This window comes from Aquarana catesbeiana, linkage group LG02, assembly GCF_042186555.1.
Source record: "Aquarana catesbeiana isolate 2022-GZ linkage group LG02, ASM4218655v1, whole genome shotgun sequence".
Taxonomy (NCBI): domain Eukaryota; kingdom Metazoa; phylum Chordata; class Amphibia; order Anura; family Ranidae; genus Aquarana; species Aquarana catesbeiana.
This window is the reverse complement of record NC_133325.1, coordinates 594715313-594735958: the sequence shown is the minus strand read 5'-3', so window position 1 is coordinate 594735958 and position 20646 is coordinate 594715313. Positions and strand designations below refer to the sequence as shown.

Below are 20646 nucleotides of genomic sequence, written 5' to 3'. Positions count from 1 at the left end.
AAACTCCACAATTTGATGCACGTGGGCCAAAACATCCACGTGCATGTAGCCCTAGAGTGCTTCACCTCAAAACTTTAAGACTTAATTACACAGTGTCTGCAGCTACAGAGGTCAGTGAAGGCTTGTTTTAAAGATTTATGTACTGCTTCTAAAACTTTAATTCATTCTATCGGCAAATGGTTTAAACACAGACAGCAAGAGCAACAACAGCTTCAGGAAAAGACAGTAGGATCCAGGAAATGTCAGGTTCCTATTAATTTTGCAGAGCTTTTAAAAAAAGGAGGAGCAAAAAAAAAAAAAATCATATATATGTCTATCATCCTTTATGTTTTAATAAAAGCATTCAAATCAAAAAGCTTGAGCTTAGACACATCACTTATAGCTATTGGCCCACTCAGAAACAGTACTTTAGTATATGTATTTTGGCCCATTTTATGAGAAGTTCTGATTCTGAAGCCATCACTTCAAATAATTTTAGATTTCTTTTAGATTAGCTGTGTTATTGATTTTCATTGAAATATTTAGGAAGAGAATATAAAGTGATACAGGTAAAAGTATCATCTATCAGCCAAGAATTTTACGTTCATGCTTATGTCAATGCTATGGTGGGTTATAAAGGGTTATGTCAGCAAAGTATTCTGATGATGCTACTGCTGTCATTGCAGGTCTTACAGCTGCTAAGTTGCTTGTGGAATCAGGACTTAATGTTGTTGTACTGGAAGCGCGGAACAGAGTTGGGGGAAGAACACATACAATTAGGGTAAGTTGTTATTACTGAAATGTAAGTAGAATAACAGCTTATTTTAACTTACTACATAGCTAATAGGAATTAAACAAAAAACTATTAGATAAGCACATGAACGACTGCAACATACAGGGATATACAATGTAATACTGACATATAATCACACACATAGGTTGGACTTGATGGACTTGTGTCTTTTTTCAACCTCACCTAGTATGTAACTATGTAAGGAGTGCCTCCCATTAGGCCTGCAGGTTATCATAACACACACCAGATAGCAGACTGCTTCCTGTCCAAACTCCCTCTGCATTGTGTCAAAATCTGCCAGGAACAACGTTCATTTTTCAGCAGCTTCTCTAGGCAAAAACATTATTATTTGAAGCCCCGAAGAAGGGAGATTTGGAAACTCAAAAATTCGCTAGGTACCCAATTAAAAAAAATAAAAAAAATAAAAGGTGAATATTTCATCTAATCACCTTACTGATTCATTCTTCTGGCATCCCACCCCTCTTTAAAAATATTCTGATTGTTATCTGGCTGTCCCAAGCACCATGTTCTTACCTATAAAACTTTGCCCCTGGGCCTTGTTATAGAGGGTGCCCTAATAACCCCTTAACAAATGTGGTAAAAAAAAAAAACTGCAAGCTGTTGGATTGCTAGTTTTCAGTACTGGTATTTAGAGGCATCGTACATTTTTGCACAGCTGCTCAGGGTTATAGGGTCAGAGTCAGGGTTATAGGGAATTTAGTTTGTGTTATGGTTAGTGTTTAGGGAGTTAAATGAGACCTGTACTGAGGATGCTGTGCCCCAAAGAAGAAAATAATGTGTGGATGGAGTGGCAGGGTTTTGTTTTCTCATTTCAAAACTACCCCTTTGATAACCAGTAGGATAATGCTAATGAAGCAGCCAAAGAGGTGGAAGAAGTACAGATCAACATACTGAATAAAGTAGGAGCAGGTAGATTGTTGCACTGCAGATCTCCGGGTACAGCTTTCTCTCTAGAAAGCAGCACAGTAGTAACATCACCAGATCTCACTCTAAAGCTCTTGAGACTAGCAGTCAGATGCAGCAGTGCCTTATATCAGTGGTCATCAACCCTGTCCTCAGGGCCCACTAACAGGCCAGGTTTGCAAGATAACCTGCTTCCTCAAAGCAGCCCACCTATGTCATGCGCCCTTTGGAATGCCCGCTCCGTCTGTAAGAAGCTAACATCTGTTCATGACCTCTTCATCTCTCATGGCTTTAACATATTTGCCTCCAACCACCCATCCCTGGAAGCAGCAAATAATTACTTGTAGGAACCTTCGCCACCTTAACCCTTCTCTTCTCTATTCTGCTACTGACCACCTATATAACATAATCTCTCCCCTGTCCTGTCCTGACCTGGCCACCTCTGTCTACAACAGTTCGCTCTCATCATCACTAGATGCACTTGCTCCTCTAAACGCAGAATCAGGCCCTGACCATTACAACCCTGGCAAACTGACAACACTAAAAATCTGAAGAGACATTGTCGTGCTCTTGAACGACTGGCGTAAAACCAAATGCCTGCAAGACTTCACCCTATATAAATCTGCCCTTCCAAAATACAATTCCTGCCTCCATGCTGCCAAACGAGCCTACTTTGTCTCTCTTATTAATACTTTGTCATCCAGTCCCCGTCGGCTCTTCTCAACCTTTAACTCTCTGCTTCGTCCCCCACCCCCTCTACCCGCTAACTCACTCACTGCCCAAGAAATTGCCAATCACTTCAAAGACAAGATTGATGCAATTCGTGAGGACACCTCCACTGTGCGTACATCTTCCCCACCCAACATATCTTGCCTAACAGCACATTCAACACTCTCCTCTTTTGAATTGGCTACTACTGAAGAGGTTACAAGACTTTTCCCAGATGCCCACCTAAAGAATTGTCCCTTGGATCCTGTTCCCTCACAACTACTACGGTCACCCTCTTCTTCTATCCTATGCTCCCTCACTCACATCTTCAATCTCTCCCTCTCTAGTGGCACCTTCCACTCCCCTCTAAAACATGCACAGATTACCCATATACTTAAAAAGCCCTCACTGGACCCCCACCATCTAAACAACTTCAGACCCATCTCATTGCTCCCATTCACCTCTAAACTTCTAGAACGCTTAGTCTACAACCGTCTTAGCTCCTACTTCAGTGAAAATAACCTTCTTGACCCATTACAGTCTGGCTTTCGCTCGCAGCACTCCATGGAAACTGCCTTACTAAAACTCACTAACGATTTACTAACTCCTAAAGCCAACAGCCAATACTCCATACTCCTACTACTTGACCTCTCTGCGGCCTTTGATACTGTTGACCACCTGCTCCTTCTCAATAAACTACATTCCCTTGGCCTCTGAGATTCTGCTCTATCCTGGTTCTCTGCCTATCTATCACAGCGCTCCTTCAGTGTTACCTACAGCTCTGTCTCTTCCTCTCCATTTCCCCTTTCTGTGGGGGTCCCCCAAGGCTCTGTTCTTGGACCCCTTCTCTTCTCTATCTACACCTCCTCCCTTGGTCACTTGATAACTGCCCACGGCTTCCAATACCACTTATACGGCGATGACACCCAAATATATCTGTCTACTCCTCACCTCACTCCTTTAGTCTCCTCTCGCATTACTAACTTACTAACTGACATATCAGCATGGATGTCACACCACTTCCTTAAACTAAACCTCTCTAAAACTGAGTTATTAATATCCCCCCCCACCTGTGGCCCCCCTCCATGACTTTTCCATAAAAATCAACAATGCCAATCGATTTTCAAAGGTTTGTAGAATTCACCTTCGTACTCTCTAAAATTTGCCCCTTTTTAACAAATGAAACCACCAAGCTCCTCATTCACTCCCTTGTTATCTCTTGCCTTGACTATTGCAACTCCCTTCTTATTGGCCTGCCTCCCATAGCCTATCCCCTCTTCAGTCTATCATGAATGCTGCTGCCAGACTTATCCACCTTACCAACCGCTCAGTGTCTGCCAACCCTCTTCTCCAATCCCTACACTGGCTCCCAATCACCCAGCGAATTAAATTCAAAATACTAACAACAACATACAAAGCCATTCACAACTCTGCCCTGAGCTACATCACCAATCTTGTCTCCAAATATCTCCCAAATCATCCTCTCTGCTCTTCTCAAGACCTCCTACTCTCAAGCTCTCTCGTCTCCTTCTTCCATGCTCGTCTCCAGGATTTCTCCAGAGCCTCTCCCATCCTCTGGAACTCGCTACTCCCACCGGTCCGGCTATCCCCTACTCTTGCTACCTAATCGCGATCCCTGAAAACTCATCTCTTCAAGAAAGCCTATCACGTCTCCAACGAATCTTCTACCACTTCCATCAGCTCATTCCCCACAGTTACAACCTTTTGTACCACCTGCCCCACCCTATTAGATTGTAAGCTCTTCTGAGCAGGGCCCTCTTAATCCTCTTGTATTTTATTGTATTGTAACTGTATTGTCTCCTTTTATTTTGTAAAGCGCTGTGTAAACTGTTGGCGCTATATAAATCCTGTATTATAATAATAATAATAACTGAAATACATCAGAGGTGATATAATTTGCTGCTCAGTGATTGCAGTATTCTAGTCTGCATCTCCCCAAGGTAATACAGTAATCTGAGGAACCTCAGATTACTAGCATAATATGTTCCAGGAGTATGCTCATAATCCAAAGTACTCGCATATCAAAGCGAGTTTACCCACTGAAGTCAATGGAAACGAAAATAATTAATTCCGCATTGACTTCAATGGGATGCAATACCACATGCGGCCAGAGGCGGGGGGGGGGGGGGCGCTGGAGAGCCTCGTAAACGGCCGAAAAGGCCCAAGGACACTTTGGCGGACCTTGGCAAACCTCGGAAAGACTTCCTACCCGAGATTTGCCGAGGTCAGCCGTGCTGTACTCGGGCCTTTCCGTGCATTTTCGAATGTGACGTTCGGCTCTGCTTGGCTCCGGTGCCCCCCCACCTCAGGCCAAAAGCGGTACTGCACACCGCTTTGGCCTGAATCGTGCTCGTTTTGTGAGACAGCACTCGCAAACCGAGTTACGATTTTTAAAAATACAGTGCTCGTATTGCGAAACGCTCGTTAATCGCATTATTCGCAATCCGAGGTTCCACTGTACATAAAACCTGGCCTGTTAGTGGGCCCTGAGAACAGGGTTGATGACCACTGCCTTACATAGTCCCACACTGCAAATATACAGCTACTGTATGAAGCTACAGAACAGATGTATCTGGGCAAAGTCACATGAAAGGAAGTACATTGCTATTTTTTAGGAAGAATTCATAGAAAAAAAGGTAGATTTTCATGGTACTGATTTTGAGTAAGGTCCATTTTAGGTGGTCTAGGCTTATATTGGGGGAAATGTTGAGTATTAGGATGAGGGGTTAAGTGTTATTATTCAGTGTCAAGCTTTAGGTTACAGGTAAAGTTAAGGACTAATTTTAGGGTATACATTAAAGGGAGGCTACGCTTGAAAATTAAAGAATTGCTAAAGTATAGACTTGACAGTTGCGAGGAGCATGGGCGGAGCCTGACTGAGCAGACATGCCATCTTATGCCCCGTATACACGGTCGGACATTGATCGGACATTCCGACAACAAAATCCTAGGATTTTTTCTGACGGATGTTGGCTCAAACTTGTCTTGCATACACACGGTCACACAAAGTTGTCGGAAAATCCGATCATTCTGAACGCGGTGACGTCAAACACGTACGTCGGGACTATAAACGGGGCAGTAGCCAATAGCTTTCATCTCTTTATTTATTCTGGGCATGCATGGCACTTTGTGCGTCGGATTTGTGTACACACGATCGGAAATTCCGACAACGGATTTTGTTGTCGGAAAATTTTATAGCCTGCTCTCAAACTTTGTGTGTCGGAAAATCTGATGGAAAATGTGTGATGGAGCCTACACACGGTCGGAATTTCCGACAACAAGGTCCTATCACACATTTTCCGTCGGAAAATCCGACCGTGTGTACGGGGCATTAGAGTTCTGTTTCAGAAGGGATGTTTCTGCCATATTATATCATGTCCTGGCTCAGCTTAACCTGGTAAATATTGTTACTCGGCCTGCTAATAACCCCTGCCACTTAATGTAATGGTTCTTGGGAGTTCTCGTCTGAAAATGAAGCAAAAAAACAACAAAGCAGCGCTGCCTCAGGTTTCAGTGAGAATGGCACTTGCTTTATCCCCTCCCCCGTTACCTCACACTCAGTGAAATCATGTCAGCGCTCTAAGGTGTCTGGGGGAATATGACTCGGATTCAGATATGCAAACTTCACAAATGACATCTTTTACACACCCTGGTCATTCTTCTGTTCTAAGGCAATTTGAAAAAATGCTTTACAAAGACCTTTACACAAACTTCAGATCATATAACAAACAGTCTCACTAGGGAAATCAGACAACTGGGCCAACGTACTGCAAATCTTGAACTGCGAGTTGATGTACTTGAAAATAACACCCAGACTTATGCAGCTGAATTTGAAAACCTCAAAGAGGAAAACTTAGTCTTCCAATCTCTTTTAGAAGATTCCGAAAATAGGGCCTGACATTCCAATATCCGTACATGTGGAATACTTGAATCTGTCACTGATTTGCAAGCCACTATGCTATCCCTATTTCAAGAACTACAGCCTTCCATACCAGTCGAACAAATGGAGATGGACAGGGTTCATAGAGCCCTCAGACCTCGCAAAGCTGATGGACCACCGCGCGATATTATCGCCAAATTTCACTATTTCCGTACCAAGGAACAATTTCTAGCTGCAGCTAGAGCAAAAGATTCACTGATTTTCCAGGGACATACCTATCAACTTTTTGCTGATATATCCCAGCTCACCATCTCTAAGTGTCGGGCTTTGAAGCCACATCTTTAAGTTTTACAGCAACACCAAATCACCTATCAATGGGGCTTTCCATTTTCAATTCGCTTCACTTACCAAGGATCTAAATATGTCTGCCCTTCTAGAATGTCCAACCAAAGCAACGCACAAAATTGAATTGTTACCCATTCCCTGCAAAAATCAGCTGGTGCTGAAGGAAATAACAGTCACCGGGGCAATCAAAACGTGGTAGTTTTTCTTCTCCTACGCCAACTCCTGAGGACTCTATGGACTGACTTTTTACTTTTTGTTTGATTCAATGTCAGGTATTCACTTCCAACTAACTAGATGTTTGGTAAACGTTTCTTTTTTTTTGTCTTACCAGTTTAGAACTCACTCGATGCAAACGTTTTTCTACGCTTTAACTCCTTACTTTTCAGTTGGTCTCTTTTTTTTTTTTTTTACTGACAGCAGTGAGTTTGCTATATTTCTTTACATAGCCTCGAGCTATTATTAGTTTTTTGAATGTTTTCTGTCATGTTTTTTGTTTCTTGTATACACTTTACCTCATCCCTCCCCTTTCTCATGACACATTGATGGGTATGGAACTTTTTGAGTTAATGGTATGATTTCTATTTATGTATTACTTTTTATTGTTGGCAGTGTTCCCTTTGATGGTGTTTTTGTGCCTTCAGTTTGCTACCCTAGGATCCTCATTATCATGTGGGCTTCTGACGGTAGCTCTTTGGCCTCTGGTGGACCACTTGTCACTCGCCCAGTACACTGTTCTGTTGAGCTATTAGCTCTCTTTAGTATTTTACAAATCTTAGTAATATCTGCTCGATGAGAGCCAATTCCTTACCTTTTCTTCCAGCCTTTCCTTTTTCCTACCCCCTATACTGAATTGTATGCGATCCTACTGTCAGAACTTAAAGTGGAGTTCCACCCCAAGAAGAAAAATTAATTAATGTGCTTAAAAAAATAAAAAAAATAAAAAAAATTTTTTTTACTCACCTCGAAATGCCTGTTGCTAGGGGGTCCCTCGTAGTGTGCCTCCTTCAGCGCCTGGGCTCCTGACGTCACTTCCCTCGGCGCAGGAAGGGAGATCACCTCTTTCCCCTCCCTCTGTCAATCTTCTGGGACACGTGACAGGTCCCAGATGATTGCGCGGCCAGTCACGGCGCGCGGCGCGGCTTGGCATGCGCAGTGGGTGCCCGGCTGTGAAGCCACAGCCGGACCCCCACAGTTGCAATGCCGGCGCCACCGAGCGAAGGGGGAGACGAGCGGGGCTTCCATCCCCCGCATCGCTGGACCCTGGGACAGATAAGTGTCCGATTATTAAGTCAGCAGCTGCAGTATTTGTAGCTGCTGACTTTTAATTTTTTTTTTAAGGGGAACTCCGCTTTAAAGTTTTTATCATGCAACTCCTGATATTACTAATATGGCCCCCTTAAACATTTTGACATTAAATGTAGGGTTGTCCCGATACCACTTTTTTAGGACCGAGTACAAGTACCGATACTTTTTTTCAAGTACTCGCCGATACCGATTACCGATACTTTTTTTTTAATGTCACGTGACAGTTTTTTTTTTTTTTTTTTTTTTATTAACAGTGCTTGCTTTTTTTTTTGGGGGGGGGGGGGGGGGGAGGGGGTGAACGTTGTATGTGTGTGTTATTTTTTTTTTTTTACAATTTTTTTTTTTTACAATAATATTTTTTTTTATTCTTTATTGTTTTTTTTTTTTAATCAGCCCTTTTGGGGGGCTTTGGTGAGATATCAGGGGTCTTAACAGACCTCTGATATCTCCCCCTTGAGACAGAGAAAGAGACAGAGGATAGAGATTCCCCAGTCCCTTTCTCTGCAGCGTCAGCTGCACTGAGAATGAATGGAGAGAAGACAGCGGCTTCTCTCCATTCATAAACTGACACATCGTAATCACAGGAGATTACAATGTTTCAGTTATGTGAATAGACAGAGTCAGCTGACTCTCTCCATACACAAAGGAAGGAGGAGGGGGACGGAGGAACGGAGGGGGAGAACGGAGGGGACAGATAAGAAGAGCACTACGGAGGGGACAGATAAGAAGAGCACTACGGAGGGGACAGCTGAGAGGGACAGATAAGGAGAGAGGAATGCAGGGGACAGCGGAGAGGCACAGAGGAACGGAGGGGGCACGGAGGAGGATGCAGTGACAGTCAGCGGTGACCGATCACCGCTGTATGTCACTAAAGCAGCTGAAAGCTGCTGGGGGAGAATCTTGTAACTCCCCCACGCGCCGATCACAGCTGACTTCCAGGTATCGGTGGAAGCATCGGGAGCATTTGCCCGAGTACAAGTACTTGGGCAAATGCTCGGTATCGGTGCCGATACCGATACTAGTATCGGTATCGGGACATCCCTAATTAAATGTCAAAGGTCTTAATATACCACAAAAACGCACTAAAGCATTCCGTTCATTTGCTGCAGCTAAAATCCACATTCTTTGCCTACAGGAGACCATTTTACTGAACAATCTACTCCTAAGTTTTTCAGCTCCTCTTATCCACAGGTATTTACAGCCTCGGCAGCTACTAAACAATGAGGTGTTCTTATAGCTATTCACTGTACAACCCCATTTGTTCTGAAATTAAAGATCCTGAAGACTGCTACCTCATTCTTATTGGGCACATTTCTCATGTTGCTGTAACCATTGTATTATATTATGCTCCTAATAAACATCCATTATCATTTCTTTCCCATCTTTTTCATGTAATTAATTCACACAAGTTAGGTACAGTGATAGTATATGGAGTATATCCAAGACTTTCCCTTCTTGGATAAATCTCCCCGTTCTCCCTTCTCCTGTTCCCCTAAGCTTGCATTTCAGCAACTTATCTCTCAACATAACATGTTAGACTCTTGGCGTGAGCTCAATCCAGCTCGTAAATGCTTTACATATTACTCCCATCCACACAAATAGTTTTCTAGGATTGATCATATCTTCCTAAGTGTTGGTATGGCCCCAGAGATCCTATCATCAGTTATTACGCCCTTTACTTGGTCCGATCATAGTGCAGTTTGTACTACCATCTACTCCCCTATCCCGAGATTCCAGGATTCATCTTGGTGCATTAATGATTCCATTCTAACTCACCCATCCCATTGTCTAGATCAGTGGTTCTCAACTCCTGTCCCCAGGACCCACTAACAGGCCAGGTTTACAAGATAATTGAAATACATCACAGGTGATATCATTTGCTGCTCAGTGATTGCAGTATTCTAGTCTGCATCTCCCCAAGGTAATACTTAAAATCTGGCCTGTTGGTGGGTCCTGAGGACTGGAGTTGAGAACTACTGGTCTAGATATTAAAAATGCATTAAGGTGAAGAAACACTTACTTTACATTCCCTTTAAGGCTTTAAAACTTAAACATCCCAGCCCAGATGGATTTTGTGCTTCCTACTTTATTAGATATTTTCTGATATATTATCTTCTATCCTAACTAAGGCCTTCAATATGTTGTTGAGGGGACACTCTTTTCATTCAGAATCCTTAATGGCCATAATTTCCATGCTTCCCAAATCTAAAACTGATGCTTCTTATGCCCTGTACACGCGGCTGGTTTTGCTGTCTGAATAAACTCTGAAGGTTTTTCCGACGGAATTCCGCTCAAGCTGTCTTGCATACACACAGTCACACCAAATTCCATCCGTCCAGAACGCGGTCACGTACAACACGTACGACACGTACGACGGGACTAAAAAACAGAAGTTCGAATAGCAAGTAGCCAATAGCTTCCGTTTCGTACTTGCTTCAGAGCATGCAGACGAGCGTTTTTTCCGATAGTAATTTGTTCCGTCGGAAAAATATAGAACATGTTCTCTATCTAAATCCGTCGGAATTTTCAACAGAAATAGTATGATGGGGCATACACACGGTCGGAATATACGATGAAAAGCTCCCATCGGACTCTTTCTGACGGAAATTCCGCTCGTGTGTACGCGGCATTAATTTTGACATTAAACTTCTAGCTAATATACTTGCGACCTGCTTGAATCAAGTAATAGGCAAACTTGTTCATCAAGATCAAGTTGGGTTTATCCCCTCGTGCCAAGCAAGTGATAATATTTGTAGAGCTTATTTACTCGCTCATGTCGCTAAATCCAGACCTGCATGTTTTTTATCGCTCAATATAAGAAAAGCATTCGATACTGTCACATGGCCATACTTACAAGATATTCTTCAAAAATGGGGGGTTTGGACCGCATTTTTTAAAGTGGACTTCTTCCTTATTCGACAAGCCGAATGCATTTTTTAAAAATGCTGGTTTTAAATCAGACCCTTTCCCTATTGGAAGTGGCACCCGTCAAGGATGTCATCTCTCCCCCCTCCTATTTGCACTCCTCATTGAACCCTTGGCCCATTTAATTAGATCTGATCCAAACATAAAAGGTATTGAATTGGCTGGATGTCATCATAAAGTATGTCTTTTTGCAGATGACATCTTACTCTTCGTGTCATCTCTCCATATCACAGCGCCTAATCTCCTCTCTGTCCTAAACTGTTTTGCACACATTTCGGGCTTAACAGTTAACCATCAAAAATCGACTGCACTTAACATTTCCTTGCCTCCTTCAGACCTTCAGCTTGCTAAAAATTCACTTCCCTTCTCTTGGACACCTCATAGACTTCCATACCTAGGAATACACCTCACTCCTAAGATAACTGACTTGCACTCAGCTAACTTCCCTTCATTACTAAAACAGGTTACTGAATTATTATCACAATGGTCCTCTATCCCTCTATCCTGGTTAGGCAAAATTTATGTAATTAGGATGGGTATATTGTCGAAGTTTTTATATCTTTTTAGAGTCTTGCCCATCCCAGTTCCATCAAATTTTTTTACGGCTTATACAGCGCAAAATTATCTCCTTTATCTGGGATAAAGCAAAACCTCAAACCTCTAAATCGACCCTCTGTCTCCCATAATGCTGCAAAGGTTTAGGTTTCCCAAATATTTCTGCTTACTATCATGCTGCACACCTTGCACATTTACCAAAATACCATGCAAAGAAATTCCTTTATGGGCAACATAAGTCTATTGACTGTGCTATTTCAGTATCTAACATGTTATGGTTAAGACCAACTGATCGTACTTTTATTAGCAATCCTATCACAAAACACTCTTTATCCATCTGGGACAGATTCAAAACTTCTCTTGGCCTTCAATCTCATTTACTGCTCCTTTCTTTTATTAAAAATCTCGCTTTTGACCCTGCCTGGGTCCAGTGGCGGTGCGTCCATAGAGGGTGCAGTGATGCCCCCTATCTCCTGCACCTGTCGATCTCCAATAGATAGATTCATGCATTGCATGCATTGCATGAATCTATCTATTGTCGCCGCTGCCGCCCCCTATTCAGGTGTCTGGCCCCTTGTCGGGAGCCGGGCATCTGCATTACAGTGGCGGGGATGTTTTGGAAGTGCCTGATTAGAGCCGTTGGCTCTAACAGGCGTCCTGATTAGAGCCGTGGGCTCTAATTGGCTTCCAAATTGGTGAACAGCGGGCGCACTGCTGTGCGTTTGCTGCTTATGAAGTGCTGTGTTAGGGAATCAAATAAATTACTTCCCTAACACTGACCCGCCTCTCAGCCAATCAGGTGCACCAGGTCTGGTTACCTGTCACCTGATTGGCTGAAGCGACAGGCACTGTGATTGGACGCCAGGCGTCCAGTCATAGCAGAAGAGAAGACATCGAGGACTCAAAGGGAGCGTGGAGCGTGGAGGACAGCGCCGTGACCCGAGACAGGTAAGTGCCGGGCGGGGGGCAAACTGGCAGCAATTGATGGGGCAAACTGGCGGCAATTGATGGGGCAACTGGCGGAAATTGATGGGGCAACTGGCGGCAATTGATGGGGCACACTGGTAGCAATTGATGGTTACAGTAGCTGCGTTTGATGGCATAGTAGCAGCAATTTATGGGTGCAGTGGCTGCGTTTGATGGAACAGTGTCTGTGCTTGATGGGCACAGTGTCTGCGTTTGATGGCACAGTGTCTGCGTTTGATGGCACAGTGTCTGCGCTTGATGGGCACAGTGGCTGCGCTTGATTGCACAGTGGCAGCGTTTAATAGGCACAGTGGTGGCAATTTATGGATACAGTGGCTTTGTTTGATGGCACAGTGGCTGCGTTTGATGGGCACAGTGGCGGCAATTGATGGGCACAGTAGCTGCGTTTGATGGGCACAGTGAGGCTGCAATTGATGTTTTTTTTTTTTTTTCAGTTTGTTTGCGCCCCCCTAAAAATTTTGAGCACCAGCCACCACTGCCTGGGTCGCTCCTAATTCTTTCAAAGCATGGAATACAGCTAATTTATCCCTTTTATATAATTTGGTATCTGCTTCCTCCATACATTCTTTTCGTACTTTGTGTCATACATTTGGACTTCCTCAGTGGGAACTATTCCGATATTTGCAAATCAAAAAAATGTTCAAACCTTATATCAATTCCAACTCCCAACTATCCCAGATGTCGTGTTTTGAACGCATATGTATTTCTGACCCTCATGCTAGAGGACTTATTTTGTTTCTCTATAAGGCAATTTTAGCTAGTACTAAAACTGGTCCCCCCTCATATGTCTCCAAATGGGAACTAGACCTTAATCGCTCATTTAATGCTACTGAATTGTCCAGCATATGGTCCGCCAATAAGTCTGCTTCTTCTAATGTTGTTGCTGTGGAAACTAACTTTAAGGTGCTAACTCCTTGATATTTGGTCCCCGCTAGAATATCGAAATATGCTTCTGATTACCCGGGTACTTGTTTTCGTGGCTGTTCAGAATCTGGCACTCAACTTCATATTTGGTGGGATTGCCCAATTGCCCCAAAATTCTGGAAGGCAGCTCTTGACTTAGCCTCCAAAATCTTTGATACACCTATACAGCCCAATCCTGCTACAGCCCTATTAAACCTGATGGGATCACACAGAATCACTTTTGCCTTCTTATACAGCTCCTAACAGCCGCAAAACAAACCATTGCTAAGGCATGGAAAACAAAATATTTAATTCTAGCTGAAACCATACACAAAACTAATAAAGCTCTTATTCATGCTAAAATGGAAGCAGTTGAAAGAGATCGAATCGGTCGATTTGAGAAACTCTGGCTTCCTTGGATTAAGCATTGTTTACCTCCAGACTTTGATGACACACTATTATTGCCTTGGTAATTTTACTCTATTTGCCTTGACTATACTTTCTATTCATTTGGGATCACATCACCACTTGTAAACCCCCCCCTCATTTCCTTCCCCCCTTTTTTCTACCCTCTTTCTATCTACTCCTATTTTTTGTTTTCTACCTTTCTTTTCATATTGTGTGGTACTTATAAACAGATTATCTCTTCTGTTTTTAATATATACCTATCAGATTGATCTCCTTATTACTGCTCTTGCAAAATGAACCAATCAAATAGAATAGAATTGTATAATGCTTTTGATGTAATACTTTATTGATTTATTTGTTGCTCTACTCGTTACATTTTTACATTGTTATATACTCGTCCTGTTCATAAATCGACATGTTTAGCTCTGTTGCTATTTGAATATTGTACCACCATTCTTATATGTACTCAATTTGTCAATCTTTGTTATATTTAAAAAATAATAAACAAATTTGACGAGAAATTATAATTGCACCAAAGTAACACCCTGAAAATCTATGTTTAGCCCCCTGAAAAACAGTGGTTCACTTTTTGCTACTAGGCACTCCTGTACTTTGAACCTCATAGCTATACTTGCACTGTGCAATTATCTAGAGCAGGGGTTTTAAACTGGCGACCCTCCAGCTGTTGCAAAACTACAAGTCCCATCATGCTTGTAACTGTCAGCCTTGCAAGGCCTCATGAGACTTGTAGTTTTGCGACAGCTGGAGGGGCCACCAGTTTGAGACCCCTTATCTAGAGCTATGTTTGCCAAACTGTGATCTGAGAGCCAAATGTGGCCCTTTGCTTACTTTTTTCTGGCCCTTGAGGCTCTGTTGACAAGAACAGAAAGGCACCACTTCTTTCACTGACATCAAGACAGGGACATAATTCCTCCTACTGATATAAATGATAGAACACTATTCCTCCCACTGACACCGATGATGGGGCACTATTCCTCTCAGTGACATCAATGAAGGGGAACTATTCCACCCACAAAGACCAACAATGGGCACTGTTCCTACCACTGACACCAATGATGGGGCTCTATTCCTTCCACTAACACCAACAATGGTGCACAATTTCTTCCACTGACAGCAATGATGGGGCACTATTCCTCCAACTTATACCACTGATGGGGCATTATTCCTCCTCCAACTGTCTCTGGGGAATTTTCTACTACCACTGGCCACAGTAAACTGGCCCTCTGTTTAGAAAGTTTGGAGACCCAGGATCTAGAGCATTGTGCATCTGATTGCTAGTCTTACAAAATTTGACGATGTCACTACTGTGTTGCTTGCTGTTCTCCTTACTGGAGAGGAATCTGTACCCGAAGACTTGTGAGTGTGTGCTTCCTTTGCCTCTGCTACTTTATTCCTTCATTATTCATCAGGGGGCATCTCTGACATGAGGAAGCAAAGCCCTGTCTCTGCCAAGATGGTTACTCACACACAGAGACACAGTATGGAGTAAAGTACAGTAAGTCAGTAATGAGAATAATGCCCCGTACACACGGTCGGATTTTCCGACGGAAAATGTGTGATAGAACCTTGTTGTCGGAAATTCCGACCGTGTGTGGGCTCCATCACACATTTTCCATCGGATTTTCCGACACACAAAGTTTGAGAGCAGGATATAAAATTTTCCGACAACAAAATCCTGTGTACACAAATCCGACTGACAAAGTGCCACGCAAGCTCAGAATAAATAAAGAGATGAAAGCTATTGGCCACTGCCCCGTTTATAGTCCCGACGTACGTGTTTTACGTCACCGCGTTTAGAACGATCGGATTTTCCGACAACTTTGTGTGACTGTGTGTATGCAAGACAAGTTTGAGCCAACATCCGTCGGAAAAAATCCTAGGATTTTGTTGTCGGAATGTCCGAACAAAGTCCGACCGTGTGTACGGGGCATAAGAGTGTAAGGAGCCTACAGGTGATGCTGATGGTTAGCCTTTCTTCCACTGCCATTTTATGGGGATAGTTAATGTATCATTAGTAGAGGGTGAAGGCTTCAGACAGAACAAGTTTTGAGTTCACAGAGGCACATTCCCTTCATCATGTCAAAGTGATGATTTTCAGAACAGTATGGCTATATGTGTTAAGCAATATTTATATAGTCAATACTGAGAACATTTCAAGCATGTTGGGAATTTTTCTAATCTGTTACTGGAAATCTTAATGTACACCACAGTAACTCACTGGTCTGTGTACCATAGATGTTTATTGAGAAATGCAGTGTGCAGTGTGAAAAACTAATAATCATTTGATAGAAAGGGATCACTTTGCAAGCAGAAAATGTTTTAGATATCCAGTATGGCATGCAATACATTATTCACCTTGCTGTTAGATATTTTGCATGCCCTACTATAACCAAGAGCCTATGAAATCTGCACATGCACTGTGCTTTCCCAGCCTATGTATAACTCCTTCTGTTCCTGAGACCCACCCTGGACCGCTGAGTGATGAGAGGGGCTGATAGGGGATCTGAATGTGTGAAAGCCTGAACTCACAGAGGAGAGCACTGTATGGATGGTAGTAATGTCTGAGAAATGGAGAGAAAGGGATTACCGGTTTTATGATTGGGGAATGTCATAAGCCAATTGGATATTGGATTTAAGAAGAAATGGCTGCACATCGATAGAAATCCAAATGCTGTTTATTGATCACCAAAATGACATCAAAGGACACCAACACACAAGTCTTGTAGACGCGTTGCACACAGTACAGTTGTGCTTAATTATTACCAGATATCGGATTTACCGGTTGGATTTGTATTGGAAAAGGAGTTGGATGTCAGTTTGCCCTGCGATACTGCCACAGTACATTTGTATCCAATGAGCCTGATGTTGGAGTTGGTGACAGAATTGTTACATGCTCTTACATATTCTCTTTCTGGTAAGGAGATTAATTTGTCACTGTGGTGTGGTGTGCTACTTATTTCACACTGAAGTTGGTGCGGGGACTTCATCTCTTCCTTCACTTAATAGACTGTTCATACTTTTACTTCAGCACTGCTTGTGGACTTTTTATGCTTTTTATTTGTGAATCAACAAATTGTGCTGGCTGCTCTTAATACAGTGTATAGGTTTTAGGTAGCGCGGATATTTCACACATTTTTAAGACTCTATGAAGCTAAACACAAGCTCTGTTCGGCAGGACAATAAACCCTTTAAGACCTCTGTGTTTTTGCTGAGTACCAACACAACTGAAAAGCCTAATATTGTTGGCAAATCTGTAGGAGTCTGCTTGGTTACAGTATATCAGCATAGTATAACCAACTACATGGTGTGCGTTTTATGTGTGTGATCATAACATTTACCAATGTTTCTGTAAATTGTGCATTGTGTTAAGGTGATGTCCCAAGCACTCTTCCACGGAACTAGTCTACGACTTATTCTGTTGCTACAGTTACAGAAACTTGACTTTTTCCAATTCTATCTTTATTGTACCCAAATTAACCAACTTTTACATTGATACAAGCATTCAATAGGTATAATGGCACAGATATATTCCTTGTTGTCATTCAGTGTGCCATGTGAATTTAAGAAATTCTAAATTATATTGTCACTCATGTACTCATACAGTATATACGAATCCCACAAAACCACTTTTCATAAATGCTTATTTAAATATGTGTGATTATATTGAATATATGTTTTATTGTCATACAGAACAAAGAAGTCCAGTATGTTGATGTAGGTGGAGCATATGTTGGACCAACTCAAAATCGTATTTTACGAGTGGCAAAGGAATTGGGTGTAAAAACATACAAAGTCAATGTACAGCAAAGGCTTATCCATCACACAAAGGTGAGTACTGACTAAATATTTCTCGATCTTCATACTTCATATTTCTTCCAGATCAGTGACTGACAGCCAGGCAACTAGGATTTTCAATTAATACAATCACTCCATGCTAGTGCATGGCTGGATCTAGGGGGTTGCTGGGGAACACGAACCCTGGCCTTTGTCCTGCTGACCCCCTGTCCTTCATCCTTCTGACCCCTGTACACTGCCCTATTGACCCCCTGTCCTCCAGCCTGCCAACCCTGTCCTCCTTCCTGCTGATCCCTGTACTGTGCCCTGCTGGCCCCTGTCCTCTGCCCTTTTGACCCCTCTTCTCTGCCATATTGACACCTGTCCTCTGCCCTGCTGACCCTTGTGCTCTCATCCTGTTGACCCCTGTTCTCTGTCCTGCTGATTTCTGTACACTGCCCTGCAAACTATTCTCCTTTGCTGTGCTGACACCTATCTTTCACCATGCTGAAAACTGTACACTGCCTTGATGACCCTTGTACACTGCCCTATTGACCCCCGTCTTCTGCCCTGATAACCCCTGCTCTTTGCTCAGCTGACCCCTCTCCTCTGCTGTCCCCTGTACACTGCCCTACTGACTCTCGTACACTCCCCTGCTGTCCTCTCTACCTCTGCCCTGCTTACACCTTGTACACTGCCCTACTGACTCTTGTACACTCCCCCTCTGACCTCTCATTCTCTGCCCTGCTGACCCTCTGGACACTGCCCTGCTGACTCCTTGTCCTCTGCCCTGCTGACCCTGTATACTGCCCTGCTAACTCACTGTATGTCTTCCTACAAACCAATGGCCACTGTACACTGCCCTAGAAAATGAATGGCCTATGTACATTACCCTACAAACTGCTGACCCTGTTCTCTGCCCTGCAGATCCCCAGTACACTGCCATACATACTCCTATACACTGCCTTACTGACCTTGCATCCTCTGCCCCCCTAACATTTTTACACCACAACATCAGACAGGCTATATCCGGCCCTGCGCTAGTGTAATATTGTGAAATAAAATTAAAATAATCCCAGTTACAATCCAATGCACGCATGATCGTGATCAAACCAAATTAGTGAGGATAAATAAGCACAGCTGCTCTTAAATACCTCCAAAATACTTCACAACAATGAATTATAAAAAAAAAAATATTCATATAGTACATTGCTATTAAACAATGTATATATTGATTAAAAAGAAAATAAATCAGTCCCTAAAAAATAAGGGTAAATAGGCACTGACTGAAATAATTATACACAATGATCATGTGTGAAGTAAATCAATAAACTGTGATATAAACAAATAAATGCATATAATTCCTATTCATCATTCAATTAATCCAACTATAAGAAAAAAACTCAATATTTTCTTGAATGTAAAAGTCCTTATTAAGTGTCCAAAATTAAGCATGCAGGTTTTTTTCAGATGGAGGTCAGCAATGACAGCTCCATATTTCGCTCTTGACGTGATTAATGTGATGGCTGGCTTTACTGATTATGGAAGGCTCAGATAGTGGATTGAAAAATTGAGATTTGCATGTATGTTCTGCTGCTTGGGGCTCATTCAAACTAGATGTGTAGGGTCTAGGCTGTCTGCTATTTCCAGTATAACCCCAACACATAGATAGGGCAAAATGCTTTATTTCCAATGGTGTCAGCTCATACAGGTGCATCTCAAAATATTTGAATATCATTAAAAAGTTAAAGGGTTTGTTAACCCACTAGGTTGAAATTACATAATCCTCTCTATGTATTAATGTAATGTGCCCTGTGTCTATGCCTTATAAAAATAATGCTGCAATATACCTGTTTTAGAGCTCTGATTGGCAGTCACATGATCTGCCGTCTCTTTCCTCTCTCAGCCTGACAGCTGCAGTGGGCAGGGTTGAGATCCCCTGCTGATATCGGCCAAGAGGGGAGAAGGAGAGGAGGAGAGAGGCGGCCCCCGCCCGCTGCAGTTGTAATGTGAGAGAGGAAAGATTCGGCTAATCATGTGACTGCCAATCAGCGTTCTGAAACAGGTATATAGCAGCATCATTTTTATAAGGCATAGACACAGGGCACATTACATTAATACATAGAGAGGATTATGTAATTTTAACCATAATTTGAGCAGCAGGAGGGGAGGGGGGTGGGGAGCAGAGCGACATGAGCACAGAGCTGACAAGCAAGGAGGGAGGGGGGGAGAGCACAGATGAGAAAGAGCAGAGCTGCGGATGACGGATGCATATAAACTGACTACAGTGTCAGGGCTCAGCAGCCATGATACACCGGGGTCAGTTTACAAGGGGGAGGGTATAGGCAGGCAGGATCAGCCAGTTATTGCAGGTGATAGAGGGGTCCAAATGACTTAGCACAAGCACTGTGCTGTATAACGTGCTTTAAGGGAACAGGATTTTTTTTGGGGGGGGGGGGGGGGTTAACAAACACTTTAATTTAACTCAGTAATAAAATTCAAAAAGTGAAACTCATATATTTTTATATAGATGTGTTACACACAAAGTGATATATTTCAAGCATTTCTTTTTTTTATTTTGATGATTATGACTTACAGCTAGTGAAAACCCATAATTCAGTATCTCAGAAAATTAGAATATTACATAAGACCAAAAAAAAAGGATTTTTAATACAGAAATGTTAGCTTACTGAAAAGTAAGTCAGTGTACAGTATAGTATGCACTATACCAATACTTGGTTGGGGCTTCTTTTGCATGAATTACTGCATCAATGCGGCGTGGCTTCTGCTGAGATGTTATGGAAGACCAGGTTTTTCTTGACAGCGGCCTTCAGCTCATCTGCATTGTTTTGTCTGGTGTCTCTCTTCTTCCTCTTGAAATACCCCACAGATTCTCTATGGGGTTTAGGTCAGATGAGTTTGCTGGCCAATCAAGCACAGTGATACCATGATCATTAAATCAGGTATTAGTACTTTTGGCAGTGTGGGCAGGTGCCAGGTCCTGCTGGAAAATGAAATCAGCATCTCCATAAAGCTGGTCAGCAGAGGGAAGCATGAAGTGCTCTAGAATTTGGTAGAGGGCTACGCTGACTTTGGACTTGATAAAACACAGTGGACC

At 42.7% G+C, this 20646-nt stretch overlaps 1 protein-coding gene across 1 annotated transcript in view; it reads left to right on the top strand.

Annotated features, from left to right (window-relative positions):
* Positions 1–20646, top strand: part of LOC141128789 (amine oxidase [flavin-containing] A-like) — a 201021-nt gene that overhangs the window by 60337 nt on the left and 120038 nt on the right. The window contains exons 2-3 of the mRNA XM_073616286.1: positions 666–760; positions 17445–17582. Of these exons, the coding sequence (XP_073472387.1) occupies positions 666–760; positions 17445–17582 (233 nt within the window). The remainder of the gene's footprint in view (positions 1–665; positions 761–17444; positions 17583–20646) is intronic.